Source organism: Gymnogyps californianus, chromosome 17, assembly GCF_018139145.2.
Source record: "Gymnogyps californianus isolate 813 chromosome 17, ASM1813914v2, whole genome shotgun sequence".
In the NCBI taxonomy this organism is placed as follows: domain Eukaryota; kingdom Metazoa; phylum Chordata; class Aves; order Accipitriformes; family Cathartidae; genus Gymnogyps; species Gymnogyps californianus.
The window spans coordinates 15,241,069-15,268,351 of NC_059487.1; the positions used below are offsets into that span (position 1 = coordinate 15,241,069).

The 27,283-nt window shown below is 48.3% G+C and overlaps 1 protein-coding gene across 7 annotated transcripts in view; it reads right to left on the reverse strand.

Annotated features, from left to right (window-relative positions):
* Positions 1 to 27,283, reverse strand: part of KCNQ2 (potassium voltage-gated channel subfamily Q member 2) — a 67,802-nt gene that overhangs the window by 22,919 nt on the left and 17,600 nt on the right. For 5 of the 7 annotated variants that reach the window (XM_050907250.1, XM_050907249.1, XM_050907246.1 and 2 more), the window contains exons 2-11: positions 20,020 to 20,110; positions 18,630 to 18,756; positions 17,285 to 17,460; positions 16,002 to 16,127; positions 13,559 to 13,669; positions 12,777 to 12,872; positions 11,968 to 12,062; positions 8,543 to 8,572; positions 3,943 to 4,011; positions 1,912 to 1,941 (exon numbers count right to left, since the gene is read on the reverse strand). In XM_050907250.1, coding sequence (XP_050763207.1) covers positions 1,912 to 1,941; positions 3,943 to 4,011; positions 8,543 to 8,572; positions 11,968 to 12,062; positions 12,777 to 12,872; positions 13,559 to 13,669; positions 16,002 to 16,127; positions 17,285 to 17,460; positions 18,630 to 18,756; positions 20,020 to 20,110 — 951 coding nt within the window. Of the gene's footprint in view, positions 1 to 1,911; positions 1,942 to 3,942; positions 4,012 to 8,542; positions 8,573 to 11,619; positions 11,658 to 11,823; positions 11,856 to 11,967; positions 12,063 to 12,776; positions 12,873 to 13,558; positions 13,670 to 16,001; positions 16,128 to 17,284; positions 17,461 to 18,629; positions 18,757 to 20,019; positions 20,111 to 27,283 lie in introns of those variants that run through there. The other 2 variants (XM_050907248.1, XM_050907251.1) reach the window with 2 other exon arrangements.

Consider the following 27,283-nt stretch of genomic DNA (forward strand, 5'->3'; position numbering starts at 1 on the left):
AGTGAAAGGCTGTTTTTACTTCTTTCTGTGACATGAGATTAAGAAAGCAATGTAGAAAATGAACAGGGAAAAACCTGCAACCCCTATGAAGAAATATATCCAACCTAGTGTTTTAACTGGTGAAAATGAACCCTGCAAGACAGGACTGAGATTCAAAAATAAGAAATAAGACTACTGCCTCAGAAATAAGACTAGTGCCTGCAATTGCAGGGATGCTGGCTGCTGTGACCCTACGAGGGACCATCAGTCCTCAGATTTCCTCGGCTATGGAGCTGATCGGGTTGAACAGAGATTTCGTCTCACTGCACAGTCATATGCCTGTGAGAAATGTGGATTTACCCTTTGACGCATCCAAAGTATGTCACTGGCTGAGACAGGGCAGCGGAGCAGCCAGGCCCCTGGGATGAAATGCTGACCCTCCTGATGCCACGGGCTGGTGGCCGAGATTTCAGCCTTGGTCTGCTCCCAGAGAGCACTTCCCACATAATGCTCCCTGCTTTAATAAAGCTGGATGGAGGCTGCCTTCGCTCCAGCTACACAGGCTGAGACCCCACGTAGGGGGAAAAAAAAAATTTCTGGATAGGTGAAACATGATCTTGGTGATTTGGATTATTTGGCAGGAAAGTGGATGGAGTGCTACGGAGGTTCTGCTTGCAAAGTAAAGCTCAAAAGAAAGACAGAAAAAAGAGGGGGGGGAAAGGAAGGAAGGATGAAATTTTCCTCCCTTTAGTCAGCACCATATCTACCCAGATATCTTTGGTTGGATTTTATGCCAGGGAAAAATTAGTTTCTGGCTTCTTATAAGCTAAAAGGCACAGCAGAAAGTTACACCTGCAAAATGCCAGGCTCTAGTTATACTTCTGAAAAACATATTCAGTGTTTACAATACTTAGACTGTAAGCTATGTTTTGAGATATGAGATGGAAGATCTGAAAACCAAGCAGATGATCTCCACAGATCATCAGTTCTGTGTCTTGCCTCCCAAGAAAAAAAAAAAATAGATTCAGTCTCAGAATTACTTCTTAAAAGAACTGGGAAAATATAGGACAAAAAATCCCAGAATTAAATACTTCTAAGGGGATGAAAAGTATCCTAAAAGTATCCCAAATACCAGCCCTGTTGCTTTCCCTGGGACATGTGAATAGAGAAAAGCTCTCCCGTAGGTGAGATTTATGGCTGGCCTTGGAAGGTGCTCGCCACGTCTCAGAGGGCGCCCGGCTGAGCACGCTCTGCACGGTGGACTCGAGGCATGGAGGGAAGACGGAGCAGGGACTGTGCTTCATCCAGAGGTTGTGAGGCCCAAACGAATGGGGTGGAGAAAGGGTGTCTCTGCCACGCAACGTCGTGCCGTGTCAGAGAGCCCTCCTGTGTCCCACGGAGCAGCAGGTCCACGCACCCCCGTGCAATGCCCTGCAGCGAGAGGAGCTCAGGAGAAGTTGCTAACTCGGTGACATGGTGATGGCTTCGTGTTCCCATGTCACCCCCGCCTGGCATTGGCGTTGGGTGATGGAGACACAGGCAAAGCATCACCTACCCATCAGCACTCATCGAGCCTGCGTTATACTGTTTCAGCTACGACTCCAGCAACAAAAGAAAAAATAGCAGCACAAACCAAAGCCCTGCCATCACCCCGGAGAAGTGTCTGCCAGCTCTGCCCGTGCTGCCCACCGCTCTCTCTAGCCCCCACAGCCTCGCTAACCTCGCAGCTACAGCCCAAGGCAGACTGGAAGGAAGATATGATTTAAGGTCCAGCATACACGTAGATACATTGGACTGCCACAGCACAGAAAAAGCACGTTAATACCTAGAATGCTTCCCTCGATGGCGCCACGACATGGTACACACACGCACACACGTACATAGAAATCTACAGGTAATGCATGGGAATGGCGTGTTGGCAGTGATACAGACCTTGGCGATGGTTCGGGCTGCTGCTCTTTCCTTTAAACAGAAGCAATAGTACATTAGCATGGTGTCAGGTGGCAAAAGATGTTGCTGCTTCACTGTTAAAACATAACAAAAGGACAATACCAAACAATACAACTAAGTGGAAGTTGTGGACAGAAGAGAGGGAAAGGAGCACTTAATTCCTGGAGTTTCTGGCCCGGACAGAAGATCACTGGAGACTCACACAACCTCAGAGAAGACACATACAACGCAGAGGGTTGAAGAATTTATTCCAACCCATTCCTTGTGCCTACGCATGACTGAGACACCTGACGGTCGTGTGATTTGTGTGAGCACAGGAGGACTTCTGTGGGCTCAGAGAGCGGCCCCCTTCATTTGGAAATGCACCGCCCTGAGTTGTTTCTGCACATAAGGAAGGATTTGAACGGCTCCCGTGACCCTGGTGCATTTGCTTTTCCTTCCTGGCCATTGGGACAGAGCTAATGTCAGATCTCTTGATGCACGGCTTCACGCCGCAGTGCTAACGCGTGGTGCTGGGAGGGGGACACTGGTGGGAAGGAGTATGGACCCCTGCCCTGACATCCTGACACCCCAGGTGGGGTTTCTGCCTCCAAAGCCTTTGGCAGCTACTTTGCCAAAGTAGCTGGGCAAAGGCTATGTGGAGGGAGCGGGACGCCACAATTTTTGTACACGGTTTCCTCCTGAGATCCCAAACCACTTGATTGCCCTGAAAAATCATTGACATCATTGAGGACAAAGTGAGCTGAACGCCTGCAAAAGGGTAGGCATAGCACTGCAAGCCAAGCTAAGGCCACACTGAAAAAAAAAATCTCACCTTCACTGACCAGGCATCTTGGTGGCATTTCCCTCCAGCAACGAGGAAAACCTGCTCTGCCTTCAACTATTCTGATTCACACCTTCTTCACACTGCAAAATTGCATTTAATGCAGGGCCCTGAAGCAGCCTTGCCCCTGCAGCCCCACAAGAGAGGGAGCAGGCTGTGTTTCTCAGCAGATAAGGGTCTGCCTCCCCTAACACCAGACAGTCTAAGGGACAAACCGGACTGCGAGAAGACCTGGGCAGGATGAGCTCGATTCCCTCTGAGCGTGATGCTGTACCAGCCCTGGCCCTGCCTCCACCCAGCAGTGACCTGAGATGCTGAGATCTGCACAGACCCCGACCCTTCTCCCTTCGGCTGAAGGCAGCAGCCTGGAGAGACTTAAAAAATGCCCCACCGCCCTCTGCTCCTTGCTCAGACAAGCTCGGAAACCCAGCCTCAGTCACTAGCTCAAATACTCACATTTGAAAGTTTGCAGTCTGACCCATGGGTCTACAGATCTCTACCCTCTGGAGAGACTCACAGCCCAGGGCAGGTCCCATCCCATGCCTCCCCGGCTGGCCCCACTGCCCACCGGCATGGCCAGCATCTCGCCATCCCTCCTGGGGTCTGCACGCTCCCCATTCACCAAATGGAGCAACCTCACCTGCTTAAAAAAACAAGAATTACCCCTCCTGAGCACACGTTTAAGCTGCAGGACTCCTGGCTTTCTGGGGCAATCAGGTATATCTTGCCATAGCAAATCTAGCAAAAATTTCTCACGGCTACAACCTTGCCTGCTCTCAGGGGAGGCAAGGGAAGGCTGGAGGGAACAGAGAATTAATTAACACATCGTGGGCCTGAGTCTCCTCTGAGGGTGGTGAAGAGCAGAGAGGTCAGAGGAAAACTGGGAACACTACCTCGATCAGACCCTTTGAAAATATGACTTCGCATTTTAAGTCAAGCACTGTAACATTACTCCAGAGCCAAGTTAGGCTGAAGAAATTACTTTACAGCATGGGAGAGGGACGGGGAGGAGGTCGCTGAACAACCCATGGGGGACCAGCTGCCAAAACCTCTCGTATCTTCAAGGCTGTCCATATGCAAAAGGCAGGAAGGAGAAAAACAAAAGGAAAAAAAGAAAAAAAAAAACCAAAAACAAAAGAAAAAGGTTGCAAAGTGTGTGCTTTCCAAGCTCTCTTAACTCTGCTGCTAACCTGAATGTCAGTCCCGATTTGCTCTTCAGGTTCCTCAGGAGCTCCAGCTGGTTCAGAGGAGGGATGAGTCTAGGGGGAGAAAATAAAGACCATTAATATTCAGGCAGAGCTGTTTTCAGTGCCTCCTGTCTCGGAAACTTCCCCCGCTGCCCCATCCTTTCAACTAGAACCAGCTTTGTGCCACCAACTGCAACTGGGGGACAGCTCGGGAAGGATGGAGAGGGGTTTGGCTCCTACTTCCAAGAGTGTCCTACGGCAGAGCGGTGGGGGAAGAGAGAGTGACAGCAAGAGAGAGAGAGAAACTTGTCTGCACCACCGGATTTTGAAGCTCCCAAAAAACAAGCGGCTGCCAGGGTTTCTGAGCTGTACGGCAGCGTTTTGGCAGGAGAGCTGTTTCACCACCTGTAGTCTAGCGGTTGGCATTGCTTTGTTTGGAGATCAGTGCTTCGGCTGTGTATTAAGTGGAGAGAAGCTCCAGTTTTGGAGGCAAATGAGAAAACTCAACCCTGCTGCTCTTGGGAATGTGGGGAGGCATGGGAAGGAGCAGCTTATGGGGCAGAGAAAACAGAGACCCGAGATTGGGAGCATCCCAGGAGAAACAGCAGTGTGCTCCGGGTCAAGTTTAACCAATTCCCTACTGTCCATATCAGGTTTTGCCCCAAAATGAGGCAAAACTGTGTATCATTGCCTTCTAGGAACCACAGGTTTCCTTCCTTTCTCAGGAAGAAAAAGAACCTGACAATGGGAATCCTGGTTAATAATTAAAAAAACCCAACGACAAACACCCTGTTGCCTATCCTGCTTTTGTGCTAAAAGCCATTGAATTAGCTCCCACATCCACTTTTGGTTTCTTCCCTCAGACCCTGGGAGATTGAGGCTTGCTCCATAAATATTTAACGTCGATATTCACAGTCAGGTTTTCAACCAAGAGAGATACGAGCTGGAGGTGTCGGGGGAAGGATGGACAACACTGCACACGGTTGGGAAGAGCAGCATCTACTTAAGAGTGCACTTGGGGACTCTGCATTCGGGGTCAAGGCCAACGGGGCTCATCCCATGGCTTGCTGCAAAATCCTTTCTGGGCCACCAGCGTGCCCTCGTCAAACTGTGGAAGTGCCACATGCCATCACTGCGCCCAGAGGGTGCGAAGTCAGCACAGCAGCCGCCTCCGGTCGTGCTTGTGACAAGCGAGCAGGAGGATGCATCGTTGCAGGGATGAAGGGCAGCACAAGGGGCTGCTGGCGGGCTAGGAACAGGCTGCCCGCAGCTGCCCGTGGCTGTGCGGCTGGGGCCACAGCCCAAAGAGCCACAACCCGATGGCAGTGTATATTTATGGCTTTGCTGGAAAATGAACCACGTAGGTTTTAATGAAAGCAAGAAGGACCTACTCAAACTGTCCCAAAAACACTACTTAGGACTGGAAGGAAAGGGGTGCAAGTGCTTGCACTCCCCTAACAGATTGGTCTCGGCTGAGGTGCTGTAAGAAATGGGGCTCTTGCTTACTGTAAAATAAAGGCAGAGATATTTATGCCCACATTTTTTCAGCCATTATGAGACCAATAGTTTCACAGTTTTCCTCTAACTGAAAAAAAAAAAAAACCCCTGGAAAAACCTCTCCTCTGCATGCATAAAACTCATCCTCAAAAACACAGTTGTTCAGCAAAGCAGATTTGGTGTTCACAAGACTGAGGCAATCAGAAAATTTTCCAATCCTAAGTATGGAGAAAAGAATAAAAATAGGCCTGAAAATTTTGGCTCGGCTCCCCAGTCCAGCTCTGGTCGCTTCCATCCAGAGAAGAGCACATCCTGATCCGATGAATTAATGATCCTCTTCACTCAAGACATCAGGAAGAAGCTGACCTTGGTGCAGTGGAGCAGTGCACGAGTGCTGGGCTGTCACCTCCCTTCAAACCCACTGTAGGGTTTGCAGATTCATTCCAAGAGGAGAGAAGGTGGTGCATAAAATCAAGCACAAAGTGTACTTAGCAGTTAAGGAAGGGTGCACAACTGTTCTTTGGTGAGTTAGTTTCTCAGGGAGATCCATACCCAGCAGAACACAGGACAACATTCCCACTTTCTCCAGCTGGGATCACAAATCCAGGGCTCCCACTGATGCAAGTCTCAGAGCTGAAGAGCGCATTAGCTCACTAGATCGAAGGATTCGGGATCCCCAAAGGAGCTCCTTCCTTTGCATTAGCCCATAACACAAGGTCTACACTGTGCCGAAGGTGGCAATCTCTTGGGCCACTACAGATGCTTCCACGCAAAGGTAAAGACACACGAGCAAACACAGAAATTCACTGTTTCTGTGGCAGGGTGATGGGCCTGGTACACATGGGGTGGAAAAAAACAATGTTTCACTGAAACAATAATTATTAAAAATGAGTGTAAGCTCATCCACGTACCCGACCTGAGATTTAATCTGAATTGAATGCTCAGCCTAACCTGTCATTACAAGAGCAGCTTAGAGAACAGCCACTGCATTGCACTATTTCACCAGAACCTCAAAGAAAAGGCAGGGCTCTGCATAGCACTTTAACTGAGCTTTGCTATAAAATGCTGGACGGAGGGCACCCTGCACTGGTGTGTCTGCCCAGGGGACAGGTGACACAGGTGCTACCGTGTCCTCCAGAGACATGGAGAAAGGACCTCCGGCTGGGGCATCTCACGTTTTCTCTCTCTCCTCCTGGTCCGTGTGTCACTTGTTAGCAAGGGAAGCATGTTTCGGTTAAAGGGGAGCTAGGTGAGAAGATCTGCACGCCACAGGAACACACACAGCTCATGCTACCCACCGCAGCAACACTTCCGAGTCGCCGGCTGCTGCAGGGAACCCAGCGGTACCTAAAGCTGCTTCCCATCACCCCTCCCAGTACAGCACAGAGAAACACCACACTAACTCCAGGTGCCGGCTCCCCCATCCAAAGAGAAGGCAAATTTGCTATTCGGATAACGTTCAAGCATTTGGGGACAGAAGGGATATCATGCCTCCGGCCAGGACATCATCAAAAACCCACAACACGAGGAGGGTAGCAGCACACAACAGTGGGTGGGAGCATACACAGAAACGCACACACAGCACGACACGCACACGGAGACGATGATGATTTTTTTGAACAGCCCAAGTATGAGCAATTAGGAAGAGGGTGACAAGGAAATGGATGCTGGAATGGATGGGGACTTAAATGAGTCTCCATGCTGTGTTGGAGTTCCTATGAGGAGCCAATTTTTACCCTAACCATGACTTTATGCCTCCAGCCTAAGCTATTTTTCATAACTGAGAACATTTATGAAACTTATAAAATATTTTGTTATAAGAAACGGGATGGAAGTGGCACATTCTTATTTTACTCCCAGCAGTAGAAAAATGTCTGATTCTCAAAACAGGCTGTTCAGCACAACAGGAAAATGCATTCATAGTATTATACTTGCAATTCATTGATGCAATTTGCTGTAAATTAACCACACAACATGGTAAGTGTGATCTACTATGGCTGTAAAACTTGCACCTGTGAGAACTGGAACCAGGTTTGGAAATCAGGCACTAAATCACATTAGCTTTAACAGCATTAATGCATCTAGTGAGGATTTAAACTGCTCTAAGAACAGAGCTTGGCCCACAGTCTTGAAATGCAAGCCATTTATTCCCCATCTTAAAATACTGACTTGACTATACCTTCAGATACCCACCTCATATAAAACATGCCTGTGATTTGAAAATCTACTCTTTTCTGCAGAACCTGAGATAATATTATTTATCATAAATCTTACACAGCCATATACAGGTCTTTGCATTTGGATTGATCCCAAAAAGTTAAGTCCCAGATTGAATAACCAGGGCTAATAACTGCTTGGCGCTAGGTCAGTCTTGGAAGAAAAAACTGAAATGGAAAAGTCCTGCTGAGATGGGACATCCCTTTCCCAAAAAGCAGACCGGATTACTAGAAGAAATGAATGATCACTTCAGTTTAGCATTCCAGATCTCTCTCTCCTCCAGACGCTGTCCGCAAAAGCAGGCACAGCTGCTACTGTGATTTTATTCTGTGCTACCTCCGCTGCGTCCCATGGTGCCACCACACCAGCAAATTCAGCAAACCCAGTGTTACCTGGTGGGCACAGCTCCTACAGCATGAAGTGAGATAAATGACACAACGAAGGATGGGAGAAGAGGGCTGGAGAAAGGGGAACACGCAGGAGTGATGGCAGAGGGAAAATGCAAGTAGGAACGGGAAAGTTTTCTTGTTAAGCGTTGTATGAACTGGAGGAAGTTGGTAAGACCATCAAGAAATCACCCCTAAAAAAGCAAGCTTATCAATATCAAGCGCTCTCCCATTCTCCTTCCTTAAATCGTCGTTTTGGCAGACAGTTTCCCAACACTTGTGTGTACCAATAGCTAAAATGTACATGGAGGTGCATGGAGTTAGTCTGTAGGCAGCAGGATGGGGAGTCTGGTTTGGGCTTTCACTCGTTCCTTTGAAAAAACTGATCTTCAGAGGTTTCTTTTTTTTCTTTTTTTTTAATTAAAGGCTTTGCATGTTACAGTCCCAAACGAAGAACAAGGAGTGACATGACACACAGTTTCAGAGTCACATGCACTTCATACCTGGAGGCACCGTACGTTTGCGTTTGCGTGCTTTTCAAGTGTTTTCACCAAAGAAAACCAAAGGGATAAGAGAAAGAAAAACAGGGGGGAAAGGTGGGGTGGAGGAAAGGGGAAAAAGAAACAGAATGAAGAAAATTAGCATATGAACGAAGTGTATCCCCGGGAGCAGATGTGCTGTGACCAGGCTTACAGGTGAGCACGGGAGCGTGGGCTGAGCTCGCTCCTGCTGCAGCCTGCTCAGAAACCACTGCACGCCCGTGTCACCCTCGGGGACAGGCAGCTGGCACCTTGCTCCGAAAGCAAACGGGCACCACAGAGCGGGGAAAATGTGGGGGCCTCCAAGAGACCTGTTGTGAGACATCCTCAGTCCCATCAGCCAGGGACTCCTTGGGCTGGGCTGCTGACTTGGGCGTGATGTGCCGGTGGGGTTTTTTTAGTGAAGACCAATATATGAATGTAGTTGAGATCAAGGCCCTGTTCTCACGAGTGACAATAAAGAGCAAATTTTTTTTCAGCAAATCCAGTGGCTGATGCATAACAGGTCACGATGTCTGGGCGCACCAAGCTACGCATGCATTACAAGCCCAAACCATACCTGCACGTACAGGAGCCTTGTGCATATTTCAGATTCGGTTCTACCACGTTCTGAATTTTAAGATGAAATCTGAGATTCTCTCAGAGGCCACCATATTTTCCCCAAACGAGTGAGACTAGCTCTGCTGCAGTGATTTGAGTGATGTTCTGGAGACACGTGAGCTCCTCCAAGGCATGTGTAACAATTTTCTCCTATCAAGCAGCCAGTCTTTTCGGAGATGCCTTGGGAAGACAGGTAAGCTTAAGTCACAGGGCTCCTGCTATGAGTAATAAGCAGCCCAATGTAGAGCAGAAAGGGTGCCAAGGTAGCGGTGACTGCAGATCACCCCCAGGCACCCGGGAGGGAGACGGGGATATTCTGTTCCTCCAACCCACTTCCTAACCACGTTGTGCGTTGCAGCCGCATGTCAGCAGCCATCGCCTTAATGCGGCGCTGGGCTTGACGTGCTGCTAAGGCTGCGCCAGCACAGGGCTGCCAGCGCCTGCCAGCTGGCTTAGTGAAGTGGGTAGACGAGGATAGATGGACAGTGTGAGTGATGGAAGCTGCAGCCAGAACATGCAGTTACCCCCTTTTTTTTATTTATTTATTTTTTTCCCCAATTAATTTACCTGACTGCATCCAAAATATATTCAGAAGAGGTTCACTGCTTTCTTGGTAAAAAAAAAAATCCAATTTGACTAACAGCTGAATCCATCAGTGCACCCACAGCTCACTCTCCCAGGGGACGTTCACTTTGCCTGCGCACAGACAGGAGTTGGGATTTAAGGGTGAAGCTGGGAGAGCAAAGAAACCTGCGCCTAGGGAAGCCCAGGGTGACGCTGCTGCTTGGGGCCGGCGTTGGGAGCAGCACCCGCAGCATCAGCCAGCAAAACTGCTACGACCCTGCTACAACTTTGTCCTGTTTTTTTATTCAAGATAGCTGGGATTTTCACCAAACTACATTTTTTGCTCTTTCTCCACCCCTAACTTTTTATTTTGCCTGTTCTGGAGCTCTTTACCTTAGTTTTCTTCCTGCATACTAGCTCCATGGGAAATACAGGTTTTTAACAAGCAGATTAAGTAGCAGGTAATTACCCCAGTACGTCCTCATGCAAAAGGGTGTCACTGCATGTCTGGCTGGGTGGTAAGTTCAGTCTTTCAAAGAGCAGTAAAACCTGGCAAAGTCCACTGAAATCAGCCCCTGGCTTTCTGCGTTTTGCAGTGGACTTTGGACCAGGCTCTAGTCCTCATCCTCTCCAGTAGCTGATCTCAGCCAGTGCTGCAAATGGACAGCAAGAAGGTCAAATACTGGGAGGGAGAGTTTCAATGGGTGGGTTTAATGCTATTGGAAAACAGTTTTGTTCTGTTTTGTTGGGTTTTTTTTTTCTTTTTAGGCATAATCTTGAAGTCGGTTCATAAATCTCTAGGGAAAAAGCAACCGATCAGACACATAGTGGGAATGAATCCAATGAAAAATTACTGACCACGACAACGTGACTTCCAACAGGTTTTTAAGATGGATTAACAGGCTGGCCACTGCATTTCAAATACAGGCTAATGCTTACCCTAGGAAATATATCCAGACTGTCTGCCCGAGGGCTAAAAGGCACCAGTAACATGCGAAAACAGAAAGGGATTCACACCCGCAGTGGCACAACCCAGTGCTGGACCACAGCCCTGCTTGGGAGCAGGGAGATGGGGCACAGGGAGCCCCATCACGCCCAACAAAACCCCACGAAGCTACGGGAATATCTAACGAACATGTCCAACTCCTCTACAAACCCAGAGAGATCTGGCTAGCCCCTAAAAACACGCCAGAAAGGGATGCACGGCCCTGCCCAGGACGCAGTGCAGTTTGGAGTGGAAAATGAACGGCAATGTTTTTCATTTTAGCTTCTGGGGAAGCCTCCTCCTCGACGCTGCCAACCCCGAGAGTGACACGGGGGATGCGGTACTTCCCCACATCCCGGAGGGCAGCGAGGCATGGCAGGGGACTCTGTCCCCATCTCCATGAAGCTCCAAATCCCAAGAGGCTGTGAATTCCCACAGCACTGCTCTAACCTGTGTCGTTTCAGCTGAAAAAGCCGCCTGGGTATGATAACGAGTTACCTCTCCTTAAAGCAAGCCAGATGGATGCTGCTAAAACACAGCGGTGCTTTATCAGCGTCATCCGTCACGGCTCTGCCGTCCTTCCCTACTCATGTCAACAGCTCGTGATGGATAAATGAAATGCAAGAAATGGGAAAATGCTCACTGAATCCTGATTTGGTTTTTCTCCTCTTAGAGGGGAAAAAAAAAAAGGAAAGGAAAGGGGGACCTAGGGCAAATGCACCCGGGGAGAGAGCTGGGCCAGTCAAAGGAGGGACAGAAGTTTACTGAAAGGCAGAAGGACCATTAGAGACCAGCTGGAGGGGCAAGGAGAGCCCGAGTGGGCGCGAGGAGCTGCACGCAGGGCGAGGGCGGCGTTTACCTACGATTCCAGGGCAGCTTGGGAGGGAGGTCTTCACACCTGGGCACGGCAACTGTCACAACACAATGCAACTACCAGCGGACGTGGAGAAATAAAGGTGAAAAGAAGAGCATGTACACACACAGACACGAAAAGAAAGAAAAAAAACACAACAGGGAAATTAAAATCAAAGTCAAAAAGAAATACACAAAAAAAACCAAAGCAAAAACACTCCAAAAGAAAAAAGCATATACCAGCCCTTAAGAGCTCTTGAAATCAACTTTTTCAACCTAAAAAAAGTAAATAAACAAACAAAACTATATATCCAGAACACAAAAATAAATATGGAGACAGTGGCATCACGAGGAAGGCAGTGAAAGAGGGGGGTGGAGGAGGAGGTACCTGTACATGGGGACGGTGACGGTGCGTTCGTAGTACTGCCAGGTGGAGTGCAGGTCCGTCCGGGACAGGTTGGTGGCATAAAATCTCCAAGCCGCCTGCGGAGAAGACACGGTGGGATTGCGGAGCCAGGCATGGCCAGCACTACGCTCGGTTTTATAAACCTCAGCCAACACCGAGTCCTCCCTCTGTTTTCTGTGGGACGGTTCTGACATTCTGCCTTTTCCTTGATACATGACAAATTTGGGGTGGTACCGTGATACTCCTGACCATGTGAGCCCAGCTAAAAATGCTGCGGGTACCAGGCAACTCGCCGTCAGGTTGAGGTCAGGTATCAAACGGGTGTTGTTGCCCATTAGGGAGTTAAAAAATTTGGATAGAGAGGAGCAGGGGAATGTAAAATGACTCTAATTTCAAATCTCCAAGACACACACCAAGGCCAGCCTTCTGCGCAGACATCTGTTATCGTGAAGAAAATGCTCCCCATTGTAACTTTATATCAGTATAAATATTCTCGTTGGGGGGGAAAAAAAGTTTGGTGAAAACAGACTGTCCTAATGCATTTGTCTTGCTGTGCTGGGCTGGATTTCGTTCCTCTTCTCCCCCAGATTGCCTACCACATATGCTATTTTCCCATGGCTGATTTCCTGGCATTTATTCCCAGACACAACCAGTCACCAGCTGCTGTCTCACACCTTACACACACAGCCCCATTTTTCACCTGCCCGTCTCATTCCCAACTTCTAGAAGTCTCTTAAACCCCCCAAAATCAGGACGATGTAACCCCAAGGCTCCATGGATGTGATCCTCACCTGAATCAGGCCCGCTGCTGGGTTTCGCCTCTTCTCAAAGTGTTTTTGTCGATGCTGCTCTTGAACCTTCAGAGCAAACCCCGAACCCAAGATGCCCTGGGGAAGAGAACAAAAATTTGCAGTTAGCAGGGCGTTAGCTAAGCTTTCACTTAAAAATTGCAGCCAACTTTCCCTCCAAAGGTTTCTTCTGGGTCATTTTTTGCTTCAGACATACAGGGGAAGGAAGGAGGAGCCTCCATCCGAGGCAGCCCTGGCAGACACGCTCCCCGTGAAGGGGCAGCAGACTTTGCTGGCGCTCACTGGAATTGCTCCTTTTCCCAAACTACCTCCAGCTGGCTGATAAAATACAAAATAACCACACCGTGCTGGCATTCAGCAGATTATCCCCATAAGGGAAAATCAAATCTGTGCAACGCACTGAAATGCACTGCGAAAGGGACTGGGGTAATTTGCTGAAATGGCATAATCACCCCTAGGAACAGCCCTTTGCAGGAAAAAAAGATGTTTTCACTTCAATAAACATTTGTGCGGTGCCAAATCCAGAGTTTCCATCCCGTTCGCTCATAAGCACGGTGTCTGAGCTGTGGATATTCAGACAAGTTTTCCCCTCTTCTCCCCTTTATTTTTGACTCAACAGCCACGGAGCCGTCGCAGTCGGGAGGTCTCTGGGTGCATCACGCCGCTGGACGTAGCTGTTGCGTTGCCACCAGCTCCAGGGGCCGGGGACAAAGCACAGCAGAGCTCAGCCCCCCTCCCAGCGAGACGCTGCAACCTCCGCTTACGGCAGGAAGGGCGAAGAAGGAGACGCCGATGAGCGTGAACGTAGCCGCCAGCAGCCGCCCGTTCCAGGTCTGTGGGTACTTGTCCCCGTAGCCGATGGTGGTGAGAGTAATCTGCAGGGAGATCACCGCACAGCCCTTGGTCAGACAGCCTTAAAACTAAAACAACACAGGCAAAACTCCCGCAGCAGCCGAGCGGGACATGGAGGAGCCAGGGTCACCCCCATGCCCTGAGCTGAGCAAGTCGAGGTGCAGCTCGGGCACCCGGGTGGACCCCGGCTGCTTGGGATGGGCACCTCCGTGGGAAGCAGCGATGCCCTGACACCCAGGACAGCGCTGCCATCCTCCCTGCTCGACGCGCTGAGTTTTCACGCCAGGCGGGAGCATTTTCTTGCCTTTAGCTGACACAGAGAGAGCTGCCATCTGGTGCAGAGGCTTGCGGCAGCTCGGAGCCTCCCCCGGGAGATGGGGTTGCGCCTTCGGCAGGGGAAGCAGACTGGCACAGTTCCCCCGAACTCCCTTTCGGCATCTCACGGAAGAAGGCAGGGCTATTTGCATGCATAAAGATCTGATGCTGTTTATTCCTAATCTTCCCAGCACTGCCTATTAGCCGGTCTCCCTTCCTATTTAACAACAGCGTATTAGCCCAACAGGACAAATTATGGCTGCTTCATACTACTAATTTAGGGATGGTTTTTCCCCTCCTCAGTATTATTGCAATGCACCAAGAGAGTGCTGGCAAGCTGCTGTGTGCATTTTGGGGAAGGAGCCGAGAGATTTGTTGGAGACAAAGAATCCCCTGAACTCCAAACTGCAGGAAGAGGCGCATTTTCCCCCTTCAGTCCATGGACATCACTAGTGGGAAATGGTGGGTATCCCCTAAGGCTTCCGAGAGGATTTGGAGAGCCTGGGATTGGCAGGGCAAGGCAGGGAGTGATGGTCCGATTAGGAACATCTTCTTTGAGACTTCTGCTCAATGGACCCCAACGGTCCCTGTGACAAGTGGAAAGTTGTCCCCATCCCAAAGCCTCCACGGACAGGAGCTGGCCCCAGGGACAGGAGCTGACACCGTGCTGATGTGGCTTTGGAAACCTCATGCATTCAACTTAGAATAAAATCACTTTTACACAAATGGAAGTACGATCCCAAAGCGCTGCTTAATTGGACCCGCTAAAAGCCCTATCAATTAGATGCCATTTTGACAAAGCGATTAGAAAATGCATCTACATGGCTATTCCTTACTGAAACACAAAGTTGAAGCAATGCTCTCTCCATAATCACTGCAAAGTTGGTTTACAATTTTTTCTATAATTTATATAGACAACTACAAGGATTGGATCCACTAAGATCAGACCAAGGGATGAGTTTCTGAACCTAAAATTTGATTTATTTTGCCCATCTGTCTGTACTGGACCCGCGAGTTGGACAATGACAAAACCTGTTTATTTTAATGAAGCTCAAATTTTACTCCGAGCTTCTCAGTGGCAAAACAGCCTGGTGCACCTCCACGTCCTGAAATGAGGGCAGTGATCCTCTGCCAAAGACTCGCACAGCCTGGGAAGCAGGAGGGATAAATCTGCCCATGGTTCTCCCTAGACTGAGCTCTAATCTGGGCTGTCACTTTTTCCTCATTGTTTATTTTCTAGTTATGTCAAATTGGGCTTTGTTTTTATTTTTCTGTCATAACCAAGGGGCTTGAAAAGCAATTTACTGCTTCTTTCCCTTTGTTGGAACAGAGGAGCCGCTTGATCAGCCGATTCCTCCCCAAGCCTGTTACTGGGATTTGATCAGATCTGGGATTTTCATTACATGCTTTGTAATCAAGGCCAAACCAGCGCCACAGTGTCGGAGCAGAAGAACAATAACGCAAGAAGATTAGAACGTCATTAATTCTCTCTTTGTTAATCGGGTAATCCAATAATTCACATGCACACACACACACAGAGCAAACTAAAAGTATTGCCCTTTCCTCCTCTGTCAGCAAAGATGTGAAAGAGCAGTGCTTTCAGCACTGAAGTCTTTCTGGTACTTAGACCCTATTAATTTTATAAAATTTATTCCAGCGTGTTTAACAGCACGTTGCCCAAGTATGATTATAAATAATTGAAGGGCAGCAATACTTGTCAAAATGATGATCAAAGCACTCCATAGCATGGGGTCTTTATTTGACCTGCCTCTACTGTCACGACAGAGCTAAATCACACGACTGAGAGCACACAAGTTCCCAGTTTCCTTGCAGCTCCAGCTAATTCAAGAAATGCAATCCCCTAACATTTTCTACGAGGTTTATTTAAGAAAAAGAGCTAAATGGAGTAGCCGGAAGCCATTTAATAAAAATGTTAACTGAGCACTCCATAAGTCGATTCCTCACACATGTGATAGAAGATGGAGGGTTAATGGACATTTTATTTTAATAACCAGCAGCTGTTCTATGAAAATTACTTACCAGACCCCACCAGAGTGCATCTGCGTATGTATCAAAGTGCTCATTTTCTCCTTTCTCGGCCAAGTATACCAGGAAAGAGGCCAGAATGAGGCACAGGAAGCCAATATACCAGGCAGTAATCAACTCCTGCAAGATCATTAAGGGATAGAAGAGAATAATTGCAATCCTGGTGCACAGCTCCAAAAGCTCAGTTACTTGCTTGCGGTTGGATCTGAACTTTCCCTGCATTTGTTTAGGCTTTGGGGCTTCGGTTGGAGATCAGTAGTGCCACTTTTTGAGATGGGACCATGTACTGGTGGCCCTGCAACACATACAAGGTGATCCCCGTCCTGAAGACCCCATCATCTAAACATATACAGCAAACAGAGAAGGAAAGGGAGCGTTAATAGCGCCGTTATTTCAAGGTGAGGAACTGAGACTAAAAAAGATAATATTTGCCCAGTTCACACAGGTAAATGGGGTTAAAACTGAAATGGGAACCCCCAAATCCCTGGGGACTCTGCTTAGGGCAGGTCCCTTCCACTAACTGGGGAGGAGCTACAAGCTGGGGTCTGGATACAATATCCCCCAATTTCAGGGAAGTTTTAATTCAGAATTCACAGGAGTGATCATTTTCAGATGAAGTTAATACAAGGGTGAACAGGAGACCCACAAATTCCCTATGATTTTTACATAGGTCTGGACAAGCTGGCTAAGCTTTTCAATGGAAAAAGTGCAGGAAACAGGAGAAAATTTAAATTCATGATTCAGCAGCAGGAAACAAAAAAATGATCAACAAACTCTTCCCAAACCAGAGAAAGGCCAAGATGCCTTACACCAGGGATCAGTTCTGCAACTGGTACGTGATCTCACGCTGGGAAGAGGAACCCAGCACAACAATCGTGTCTGCGAGAGGCTGCCGCTCCCAGGATGCGCTTTCAGAAACGCGTCCGCTTTGAAGCGTGCATCTTCGACAAAGAGCTCGCAACGCCCCCTGTGCTTAATGAGGCTGCTGGCTAATTGCTAACTCTTTGAAATGAGCTGTGTCAGTGTGCAGGGGGTCACTATGTTCAAGATATTCCCTGCAAACATCTAAACATCCCTCCTTTCTCTCCTCTACCAGTTGGGGGGCTCCATCGGACCCTGCGTCTCTGACTTTGCGTTGCTCCCCGTGTTACTCTGCGGCTACTTTCCAATCTCCCCAGGCCTTGGAGATATTTGGGGTGGAGAACTGAACCAAAGCAGTGTCTCTGGTGGGGGGAACATGAAGAGCAACTCAATGTCCTTGCTTGGGACTTGCTCACCTTACTGTGTGCGTAGACCACAGAGCCCAGGAGCTTCCAGGTGCCGCCCCGCCGGTCCATGCGGATCATGCGCAGGATCTGCAGGAACCTCAAACTCCTGAGTGCCGAGGTGGCAAAGACGTTCCCTTGGGACCCTGCCGCCAGCACGGCGATGGACGCAATCAGCACCATGATGTCTGCACGAACAGAGGGCATTGAAAGCTGAAGAAATGCTACTGAACCACTACCAAATGGGATGGCACTCCTACTGCCACCGGCAGCAGGAGGCTGTGCGTGAAAGGGCTCTGGCATCACTTGTATCTTGTGCTGGAAGGACACAGCATAAATCTTAACCTGAATGAAAGGAGCCACTACACGCCTTATGGAAACATCCTAGTTTCCTTCTCCACACTCATCCTTCCTATAGAAAATGGGTCAAATACTGCAAAGCCTGAATCCTGATATGATTCAGTGTTAACACTGCTAAACTGGATTAAACCCTTGCAAAACGTATACCCTTTTTTAATCAGCCGCAGCTGCCTGTTACACAGTGCTGTCCAGAGGTGTGAATTCCCCTGTCTAGATTGGGAATGAAAACCTAGAGGTCCACCACAGCAATCCTAGGGTGCTCATGGACAAAGAAAGGCCACCAAAAAAAGCGCCTTGCTCTATATATCCCAAATTTGAGGATGCTGGAAACCTCCCTCTTCCCTGGTTTTCTATGCAAATTTTATGGGAGTGTTTTTCTGTGGAATAAGCTAAAATCCTGCATATGACCATTGCCAGCTCCCAGACATTTGAAAGCAGGCTCCATAGCGAATGGCATGGCCTCTCTGCTCACTCCTTACCCCGTTAAAAATAGCTGCTGCGCATAGATGGCCCCTTTCACAAGAGGATCGCCAAGTGCTTTACAAACCAGAATTAATTAAGTCTCATAACTCCCTTGTGAGGCAGCTCCTCAGCACCAGGGAAGGCAAAGTGAGACACAGAGAGTTTCAGTGACTTGTGAGCGATTCGGTGTCGAGGTCGGACACAGGGTCACAGCATCCCAGCTCCTACGCTCAGCTTCTCCTGGCTAAACCCCCTTTCTGTGGCTGTGGGCAGTTGTCAGTGATGCCTGGGGTAGGCAGGGCAACGGGACGGCTCCCACGTCTGCAGAAAACAGGGTGGGCCTCGTGCAGAATAACAAAACACGTGTCCATGGATTAGGACTTTTGCCTTTGTGCTCTTTCCCTTCTCAAGGTGACCGTGAAGCAACTGAGGATCAACCCCCAAAATGCATGCAAGAAACCAGAGCACTGTGCAACCAGGAGCGTGCAATAGCCATTTTGGTTTGGGAAATCCTATGCAGGAAGGCAGGTCTTACCGATGACGCAGAAAGGCTTGCGGGCAAATTTTAACCTTCCCCTCCAGCCCCGGTATCGGCAGCAGCAGCCAGCCGCCCAGATCCTCACAAAGTATTCGACCCCGAACACCACGATGGTGACGATTTCCTGCGAGGGAGATAATGCCATTAGTCAAGAAAGAAGCGTGATGGAGAGCACGCTCCAGAATCAAATACAAATCCATAACCTCAACTCCGCACACCTCAGAAACTATACCGCGGAGCTGTCTGCGCCAGGACTGTTACATGGAGAAGCCGGGCTTGAAAGATTGTCAGATCTTTGGTGTTGTGTTCTCCCTCACTCTCCCCTGGGGTGGCGAGATGTACTGCACATCGTAGCCTGTGAACTAAAGTTTTACACCTTCTTGTATTGTGTTTGTGTCCCCCATCACAGGACTGCTGAGTACCTGCTCATCTCCCCACCATTAGTCTCCAGGACTTGACTAGGTTAATGCTGAGCAGCTTGGGGAAGACCAGAGATGGGAATCACTGGCTACTCCATCCTAGGACTCTTCACAGGGGATTGGAGGTTTTTCCCCAGCAAATTGGACTGGGTTGTCTCTGTGTGCTGGGCTATCTCATGCAGGGGTGGCGGAGATCCTCTGTCCCTTGATGCCAAGCGAGCACACCGATGCTGTGCATCGCAGCTCTTTCCATCGCCACCCGAATACCCTGCGCACGCTCCCTTCCCTCTGATTTCTTTACTGGCGGCACTTGCCCCAGCTTTCTCATGTATCAAACCTGAGAAAGCCTTAATTAGTCTGCAGTGCCTTTTGATGTCGATGTAGCACAGGGACTGGGGAAGAGGAAGAAAGACAAAAGGAAAGGAGACGCGTGAATCCGGCAGCCCCACGACGTGGCGGTGCGTGCAGGATCTCTGCTGGCTCCTGACGGCAGAAGCCACATTGTCAGTGCGAGGGATGCCGGGCTAGTTAAGGAACAAAACTCTGCAGCTTGATGATGGATCAAATAGTTGCAGGGATGTTATAGTGTGGGAGAGGAGGCAGATACGTGGGCTGCTCCCTACGCAGCGCATCCGCAGCTTTAATATTGGGAGCTGTTGGACATCAAACTGCTTTTCAGTTGGGATCAGTCTTGCTACTGTGTTTTGCAATTGAAGACAAATGCAGAAAAAAGGAAAAGTTTAGGAAGAGCGTTTTTAAAGGATCCTTAAAAATATTTTTAGTTTATTCCAGATACAGATTTCCCCTTTTCACATTTTTCCTATTTCTTACCTGCAGGTCCCAGTGGTCCCCTTCTCACAAGCGACAGTTTAAATTCTTGCCCCAGTTAAACACCCCCAACCTCAGTTTTTTGTGTGTTTTTGACTTTAATGCCTCACTGGTGGCTTCATTTGCAGCCCCCCACTTACCAGGATGTAAAGGGCCCCTTCTGAGCTGTTCTGGTACTCATCAATGGTCGAAAAGACAGACAGCACCAGGCAGGAGAAAACTAGTAGAAAACTATATAACACAAAAATAAAAAAATAAGAGAGAGAGAGAGAACGTCAGTCGTCAGAGCAGGAATTTTTCACACTTTATCAAACTAATCCAGAGAGCATTTTTGGACATATTTCTCTAGGAGTATTTACTGTGCTGCTGCTACAACACTATGTAAAAAGGGAAAGTAAAATCCCTGGTTTTACTAACTGGAAGGGTTATGTGTGGATGGACCCACTGGACTGTTCCCAGTTTGGCCAGTGCCAATCCAATTCCCTTCCCAGCTGGTGGCTCTGATCCCCTCTGACATTATTTCCCCAAGGAACTCTCAGCTCTTACTGCAACGTGCTTTCAACAAGCAGGGACATTTATTAAGGTGATACTGGGTGGCCAGGCTGGCCGATGAGCAGGAGCGCAGGCTGAACACAAACCCAGAGAAAACTCCACTGATGCTCTGCTTATCCATTTGCATCCACAAAAGCTTACACAGGAATGGGACTGTATTTCCCATCCTTGCCAGGGTAGGACATTTTTGGGTGGATTTAATGTTCCTTTCTTAGGCAGGTACTCCAGATTAACTCCTTAGTGCCTGGGAAGGCTGGTGACTTTTTAGATTTGTTGTAGTATCACTGGGAGGTGGATGGTTGTTACTCTGTTCTTCTGTGGCCAGACACGGGACACAGCAGGGGTTTGATCCAGTCCAAGGGATGTGATCTTGGTGCTGTTGGTACCTTAGTATGAAGCCAGAGACACCCTGCCATGGGGGAGGGAGCTGTGCTGGCCTCTCTGTCCCAGCCCTGCAGGGACATGAAGAAGCCCCATCCTGCCGGGAGCTGGGGGGGACCCAGCTTTGATATCAGCTCTCTCAGTCTCTTTTATTTACCATGAAATAGGGGAGATTCTCAAGTCACCCTTACAGTATGCATCCAGGTCTCACTGACGTCTACTTCCATGGGCTGTCCCGAAAGCAGCCTCAGAAGCGCCACACCACCCGGTCATTCACAGGCTGTCCCCATCCAAACTGCCCGCTCTGAGCTTTTCGTGAATGCTGGAGGTACTAATGCAAATCAAAAGGCACAAAATGAATGACAGGAGCCCGACTCTCTTCTGACACTCGACGCCTGAGTCCGCAGCTACAGAGGTGTCCTGGCATCTGCTCGTGGGTGGAGAAGGTTTCCACCAGCCCGCGATGCCCACTGCTTGCTCAAACAAAAGGAGGGAAATTAATTTACTAAAGATCGATTTACTGATACAGTAAAGTAGGCCAGCGCAAGGAGAAACTGAAAGCTGCATTCTTTAAAAGCATTAAATAATTCATCTGTCTGGCTTTGTCTCACATTCCTACAAACTGCATTTTGAATACCTATAAGGTACGGTTCAGCTGGTGGGTGCTGTTCCTTTTTGCTGTATAAAGAAAAGGAGTTTCACACCACCAGGTCGTGCTTGTGGCTTTGCAATGACCATTAATGTCACAGTAACAAGTGAAAATAGGGGGATTTGCAGTATTTATTTGAACCACAGGCTGAAACATCCCTGCCTGCTGGAGGCAAGGGACCTTCAGAGCCATCTCAGCGAAGGCTGAGCTTTGTCAGCAACAAGATGAATTCAGCGCAGACCAGGTAAGGACAATTGCCTGATTTCTCACTGCAAATTTCCTCTTCTCACACCAGGTCTGGTACCTGGACACTTGAAACAACCTTAAGAGAGTAAGAAAACATCCCTTGCAATCCCACTCATCATGTCCCTTAATGTCTTCGCTGGGTCTCACTTAAAATGTTTTTTCTCCCCAAGCTGGTCTTTTAAAACCCTTGCCATAAACAAGCCTACCACAACCTGCCCTGCAGCCAAATGGACTCCATCCATCCCTACATCCTCCAAGTTGCCTGGGCCAGGCCCTGGGAGCTGGAGAGGGGACCCCACTGCTGCCCGCACCGTGGCAGGGGGGAGCAGAGCCCTGCACCGCTGGAAGGAAGGAGCTGCAACTGGGTCAGGCAGCCCCGCTCCCGGGGTGACCCAGATTTTGCTGCAAACTTCTACGTCGGAGTGAGAAACAAATGAATAATCAATGAAAGAAGAAAGAGAAGAGGAAAACAAAAAAAGATAATGGAAAGGGATCAGGGGGGAAAAACTCCTACATTTTCTGATTAAAGAAGGAGAATGTGGGTTGTATTTTTGTGACCAAACATCACAGTAAAATGCTTGAGGAGGTGCTGAAAGCAAAGTGCCAATTTCAGTGCAGACTTGCACACTCTGTGTTTGCTAAGGTGACCACCTCGGATGGATCCAGAACGAAGCCACGCTCAAACGATGAGTCCTGGCAGGGACAAACGCCACAAGAAAGAGGATTCCTGTATGTTAAGTTTGTCACTAGACACATATTGATGGGGCAGAAAAAAAGAAAGGAAAAGAAATCGCTTTATCACTTCGAATCCCAAGGGTGGATTGTGCAAGCGGTGGTTATGTGGGGAGAGCTGGGGCAGCTCCGGGTGCTGCTGGGGCAGCGGGACATCTGGGTGCTGCTTCTTCCCTTCCCCAGCACATCGCTGCAGCCTCGTCCCCAGCCTCTCCATTCCCCTCATCTCCCCAGGGCCAGCTCAGCGCTCCTGTAATTTCAGCTCTGCGCTCCCCAGGGCTCTCATTGCCGAGGAGACCTGACGCAGATCACGCTTGCAGGGCCAGCACTAATTACAGCACTGCCGAGCAGGGGAGACAACGAGGAAGGCGCCAGCTTCTTCAATGAAGCATGGGAGCTCCATGGCCAAATCCCACATAGACCAAAATCTCCCCGTCTCAGTCCCGATGGGGACATTCAGCCACCGGGTAAGGAACAGTCCTGCGAGCAAGGGATGCAGGCACTGGCTCATCACAGGGTGAGCTGCACAAGCATCCCAAAATAGGTCCACAGTGATGCACAGCTGCTCTGCTTGACTCTGTGGTCTACAAACCTCTGGGAGGCTGTAAAAGGAGACGAAGAGAATGAAACCTTTCTGCAAAGAAACTGAATTCAGGAGTTTGGGGTCTGCATGGCTCCTGGGAGGCTTTGAAGGATCTGCAGACCCCCTATGGATAGGGGGTGGAAGAAGAAAGCTGAGACTTATGTCCACACTGGAAGAGGTGTGTATCCTCTGAGCTCCCACGGAGGGAGGGCAGTGGGGAACAGGAAGGCTGACTCTGCTTTAATTTCACCTAATCTACCCAGACAGCACAGGAAAGGGCTCCAGATAATAATGGATAGCTAGGGAAAGGGAAACAGGCCAAAAATTGGGTAGAGGTTGGGATGAATCTAATTTTTAAAGCTACATATCTAATCAAAGCAAATTATGTCTGCAGCGTGACTCTGGGTAATGTTAGTGTGCAATAAGGAACGTTAATTATGTCCCATCTAATGATTTATAGAGATGCCAATTTTGCTTAGAGCTTTGGAGAGGACAATATGCTCCTCCTGAGCAGACAGGAGCTGGGTCCTACACGGTGCACGGCTGGAGCCAGCACCAGCCTCCCTCAAACCCAGGCCAGGATGCAAAGGGCAGCGTGTGGTTTTGGACCACTGTCTCCTCCGTAGAGTGATGGCATGGAGAAAGCTGGCTCCAGCCTCCCGGAGCCACTGGAGAAGGACACCTCATGTCACTGCATCTTGTCACCCACCACCCATTCCTATGGGCACCCAGCACCTTCTGCCCCTCCGGCATCCCCCACGCCTGTTGCTTAGACCTTTAAGCTCAGTCAAGACTCAGCTGTGCAAATCTGACTGCTGCTAACACTAATAAATCCAAAGTCCTCGAAAGTCTGGCTTTACATCCAAAGGTTATGTTGACTTAAAACACAAGTGCAAGCTTCTTATTACAATTTATAAATCCCAGCACAAAATCTGCATATCCAGATTTCATATCCACTGTGCTTCAGGTTAGCAACAGAAAAAGAAATGACTGAATATTCCCTCAAAAAAAAAAATTTAAAATTACTTGAAACAGGAAAGATTGTCCTTTTCTTTTCTTTTTTTCCTCAGTAAAAGCATATGACAGAATCATCATAAAGCTTTTCAGGTTAATCATCTAATTTGCCTTCCAAAAGAAACTCCCTTGGAATCTACACACCCATTTACATAAGAATTTAAACAGACCTTTAAATTTATTCCTGAAATACTTGTATTCAAATAACATTCACTGACATGCAAAAACATTGGGCTTCCTCTGATAGAGCACCAATAATTAGCAATTGGATTCCTGGATGTGATGGAGATGGATACAATACAAGGAGACGGCACAAGCTTGTAAGAAGCCACTGCGCTTATTACACACTTCGCTGGCTTTCCCTGGAATTGGGAAAGGGAATTAATGATTTGTTTAATTAGAAAGAGCAAAGCTGGAAAGGAAGGAGTATTTTACTACAGGCATTTGAGAGCTGCACAATGGAAAACAACTGAAAACATTTAAAACACTTAAAAATTACTTTTGGGGGTGTAAACAAGGCATTGATAATTGTGTTAAAATAAAACCAAAATGCTTATAGGCAATCCATCTGTAATCCCAGCAATCCATTTGCTGTGGTCTCTGTAAAACGCTGGCATTCAAGTACTTAAAACTTCAGTGTAAATCAAAGGCCATGAAAATGCAGCAATGACAATAAACCAAGGTGAAAGAACATCCATACTGAAGAGAAACAGAGATTGTCAAATGCCTTTTAACATTCAGAGAGCCTCATAATCAGAACGGGAGTATTTACAGCTCAATTTAAATCTCCAGTGAATCAGAAGCAAAACTCCGATAATGCCATGACTTTTCCAAGGGTAAAGACATTGTCGTATTGCACCTACTCTTAGCCAGGAGCATCCATCATCTTTATTCATGCAAGCAATCCTGCTGTGATTTGCAAACCAGCTATTCATTTACAAGGCTAAACAGAGCCTAAATGCCTCACTCCGGGTTTCCACATCCCTCAGTCTCAGCCAAAATCATCTCCCAAGGCGACTTCTGTGACTAGCAGAGCTGAAAATAGAAGCAGGGAGTCCTGCCTTTCGGTCCTGTGCCTTAATAAATGCTTTCCTTTCCAAAAATAGCTCCTGATGATGCCTCATTCCCTGCAGGTTTGACAACGCCCAGCCCCATCCTCTCACCCAAGCCCAGCCGAGATCTTGCTCCTCAGAGCAGCCTGGATGCTCCCTGGGCACCCATGCGGGTAGAAAACATTGTTTATGGGCAACACACAGGCTGGCTCCAAGGCAGGGATTCTCATGGTTTATAAACTTTTTAATAAATCTTTAGCAAAGGCCTCTCTGGGACAATCTTAATAGCTCCTGTGCCTTCTCGGTGCACTGAGACGATGGCTGAACAGCCCCGATAAGAAGCACCCTGTTCGTACAAAGCCATAAAGTGTACTAAGGACGGTGGTGTAAATGGAGCAATGGAGCATCTCCAGAGGACCAAAGCAGTGTCCCGGCAGAGGCTGTGCTGTGGACAGCAAGGCTGCATTAAATGGTGCTCTGGGAGGTGGGAATTAATCAGGCTACAGAGAAGCAGGTCTTAGAGACCCCAAACCATGTTATAGGGATGGCACTGGGATGGGAAGGAGAAGAAGAGGGTTTTACTTTCCCACTCAGCCCCATTGCACCACCACCACCCGCAAGCCCCAGGACAAGCCCCCCGGCCCCTGTGCACGGATGCAGCAAACCTGTTCTCCTTGCTGAGTGACAGCAAGGTGGCAAAAAACAGGAGGCGGTTTTCCAGCAGATCAGGTTTTCTGGGATCTTCCCCGGACACGTCGCCGGGAGCGGGAACGCTGCTGGCTGAGCAGAGAGCCCTGCTTCTGTGCTTCGGCTCCCCTTGCAGCTATTGGAACGCACCTGCACGTTTACATCCTGGGGAAGTCGGGGGGGGATGAGATCTCCTTTGCATCAGGTTTTGGGGGGAAGGTCATTTTCTGCTTTATGGGCAGAAAAGGAGCATTCACAAATCCATCACAGCAAACTAAGGAAAAAGGAATAGCTGGTCACAGCTTCACTGTATGAGCATGGTAAAGTGGCACAACCAAGTCACAAAAAAAACCCTCCTCTTCCCCTGCCTTCCTTCTATTTAGGCAGTGTATTTCTCAGTTAGACAAAAGAGCAGGATATGGGTTCACATATATTTTCTTCTTCAACATCCATCACTTTTGGAATCAGTTCCCACTCCAAGAGCTCCTCCAGCCTTTCCCTCTTGCTTATAACAGAGTCAGGGAGCAGAAACAGCATCTTCTGCCCCGAGTGCCCAGAATCCTGACCTGAATCCATGAACTGCAGGAATTTGAGCAGAAATGGGGATTGCATGACATATCTTGTCCCTAGTCCAGCAAAGGTTTATGTATCTCCACACTTACAAGCAAGAGCAAGCTTAAGAGCTTTTCTGGATTGAAGCCTCAAAGAACAAAAGCCATCTGGAAATTACAGGAAATGGAGATCAAGATCTGAACATTTACAGCAGGAAAAGGGGTTAAATTTAAGGAATCGGTTGGGGTTTTTTTTACAGGCTGGCTCTAATCATTTAACTTCCTCAACTCAGAATAAAAGCCTTATTAATAATAATCACCACATACAAAGTTCTAGCTCAAATATTCCTCTTTGTCCTCATCTAACGTGAATCACCGGGAAATGCTTGTCTGTGTATTCTCCTTGCCCTGCGCACGCAGCCTCAGAGGAGCCAGATGTCTGGAGGAAAACCCAAAGTATTAATCAAGCCCAGACACCTGCCAGAAGAGTCCGTCTCTGCTGTGATTCAGCGCTGCCAGGCTGAGGTTTTCTTTTAAAAACTTGGTGGGGGAGAAATATATTCATGCAGCTGCAGAAACGGTTCACGGGAGAGAATCCTAAAGACCACGGTGCAATTACGGTGCATTGGGAGGTAAATTAAGAGTATAAAATATTGGACATTTAAGTAATTCTTAAAACATCTGCACAGGCATTTACTCAGAGCACGTTCATTGATTTTAATGTGAGGGAAAGTTGCTATCTCATGCAAGACCCGTATTATTCAGATTGAAAACTGAGCACTGCCTCTGTTCCATCCCACAGGGTATTCCCCCAAAAGAGCCTCTGCTTCCTCCCTACCTCTGAGAAATCATTACTCATGAGTACAGGAATACAAGCCTTCCTAATCTAACCTTTATCTGTATACAAAGATCAAGTTATTTCTGTTTCTTAAGGGCAAAGCCCTGCTTTTCTGCAAC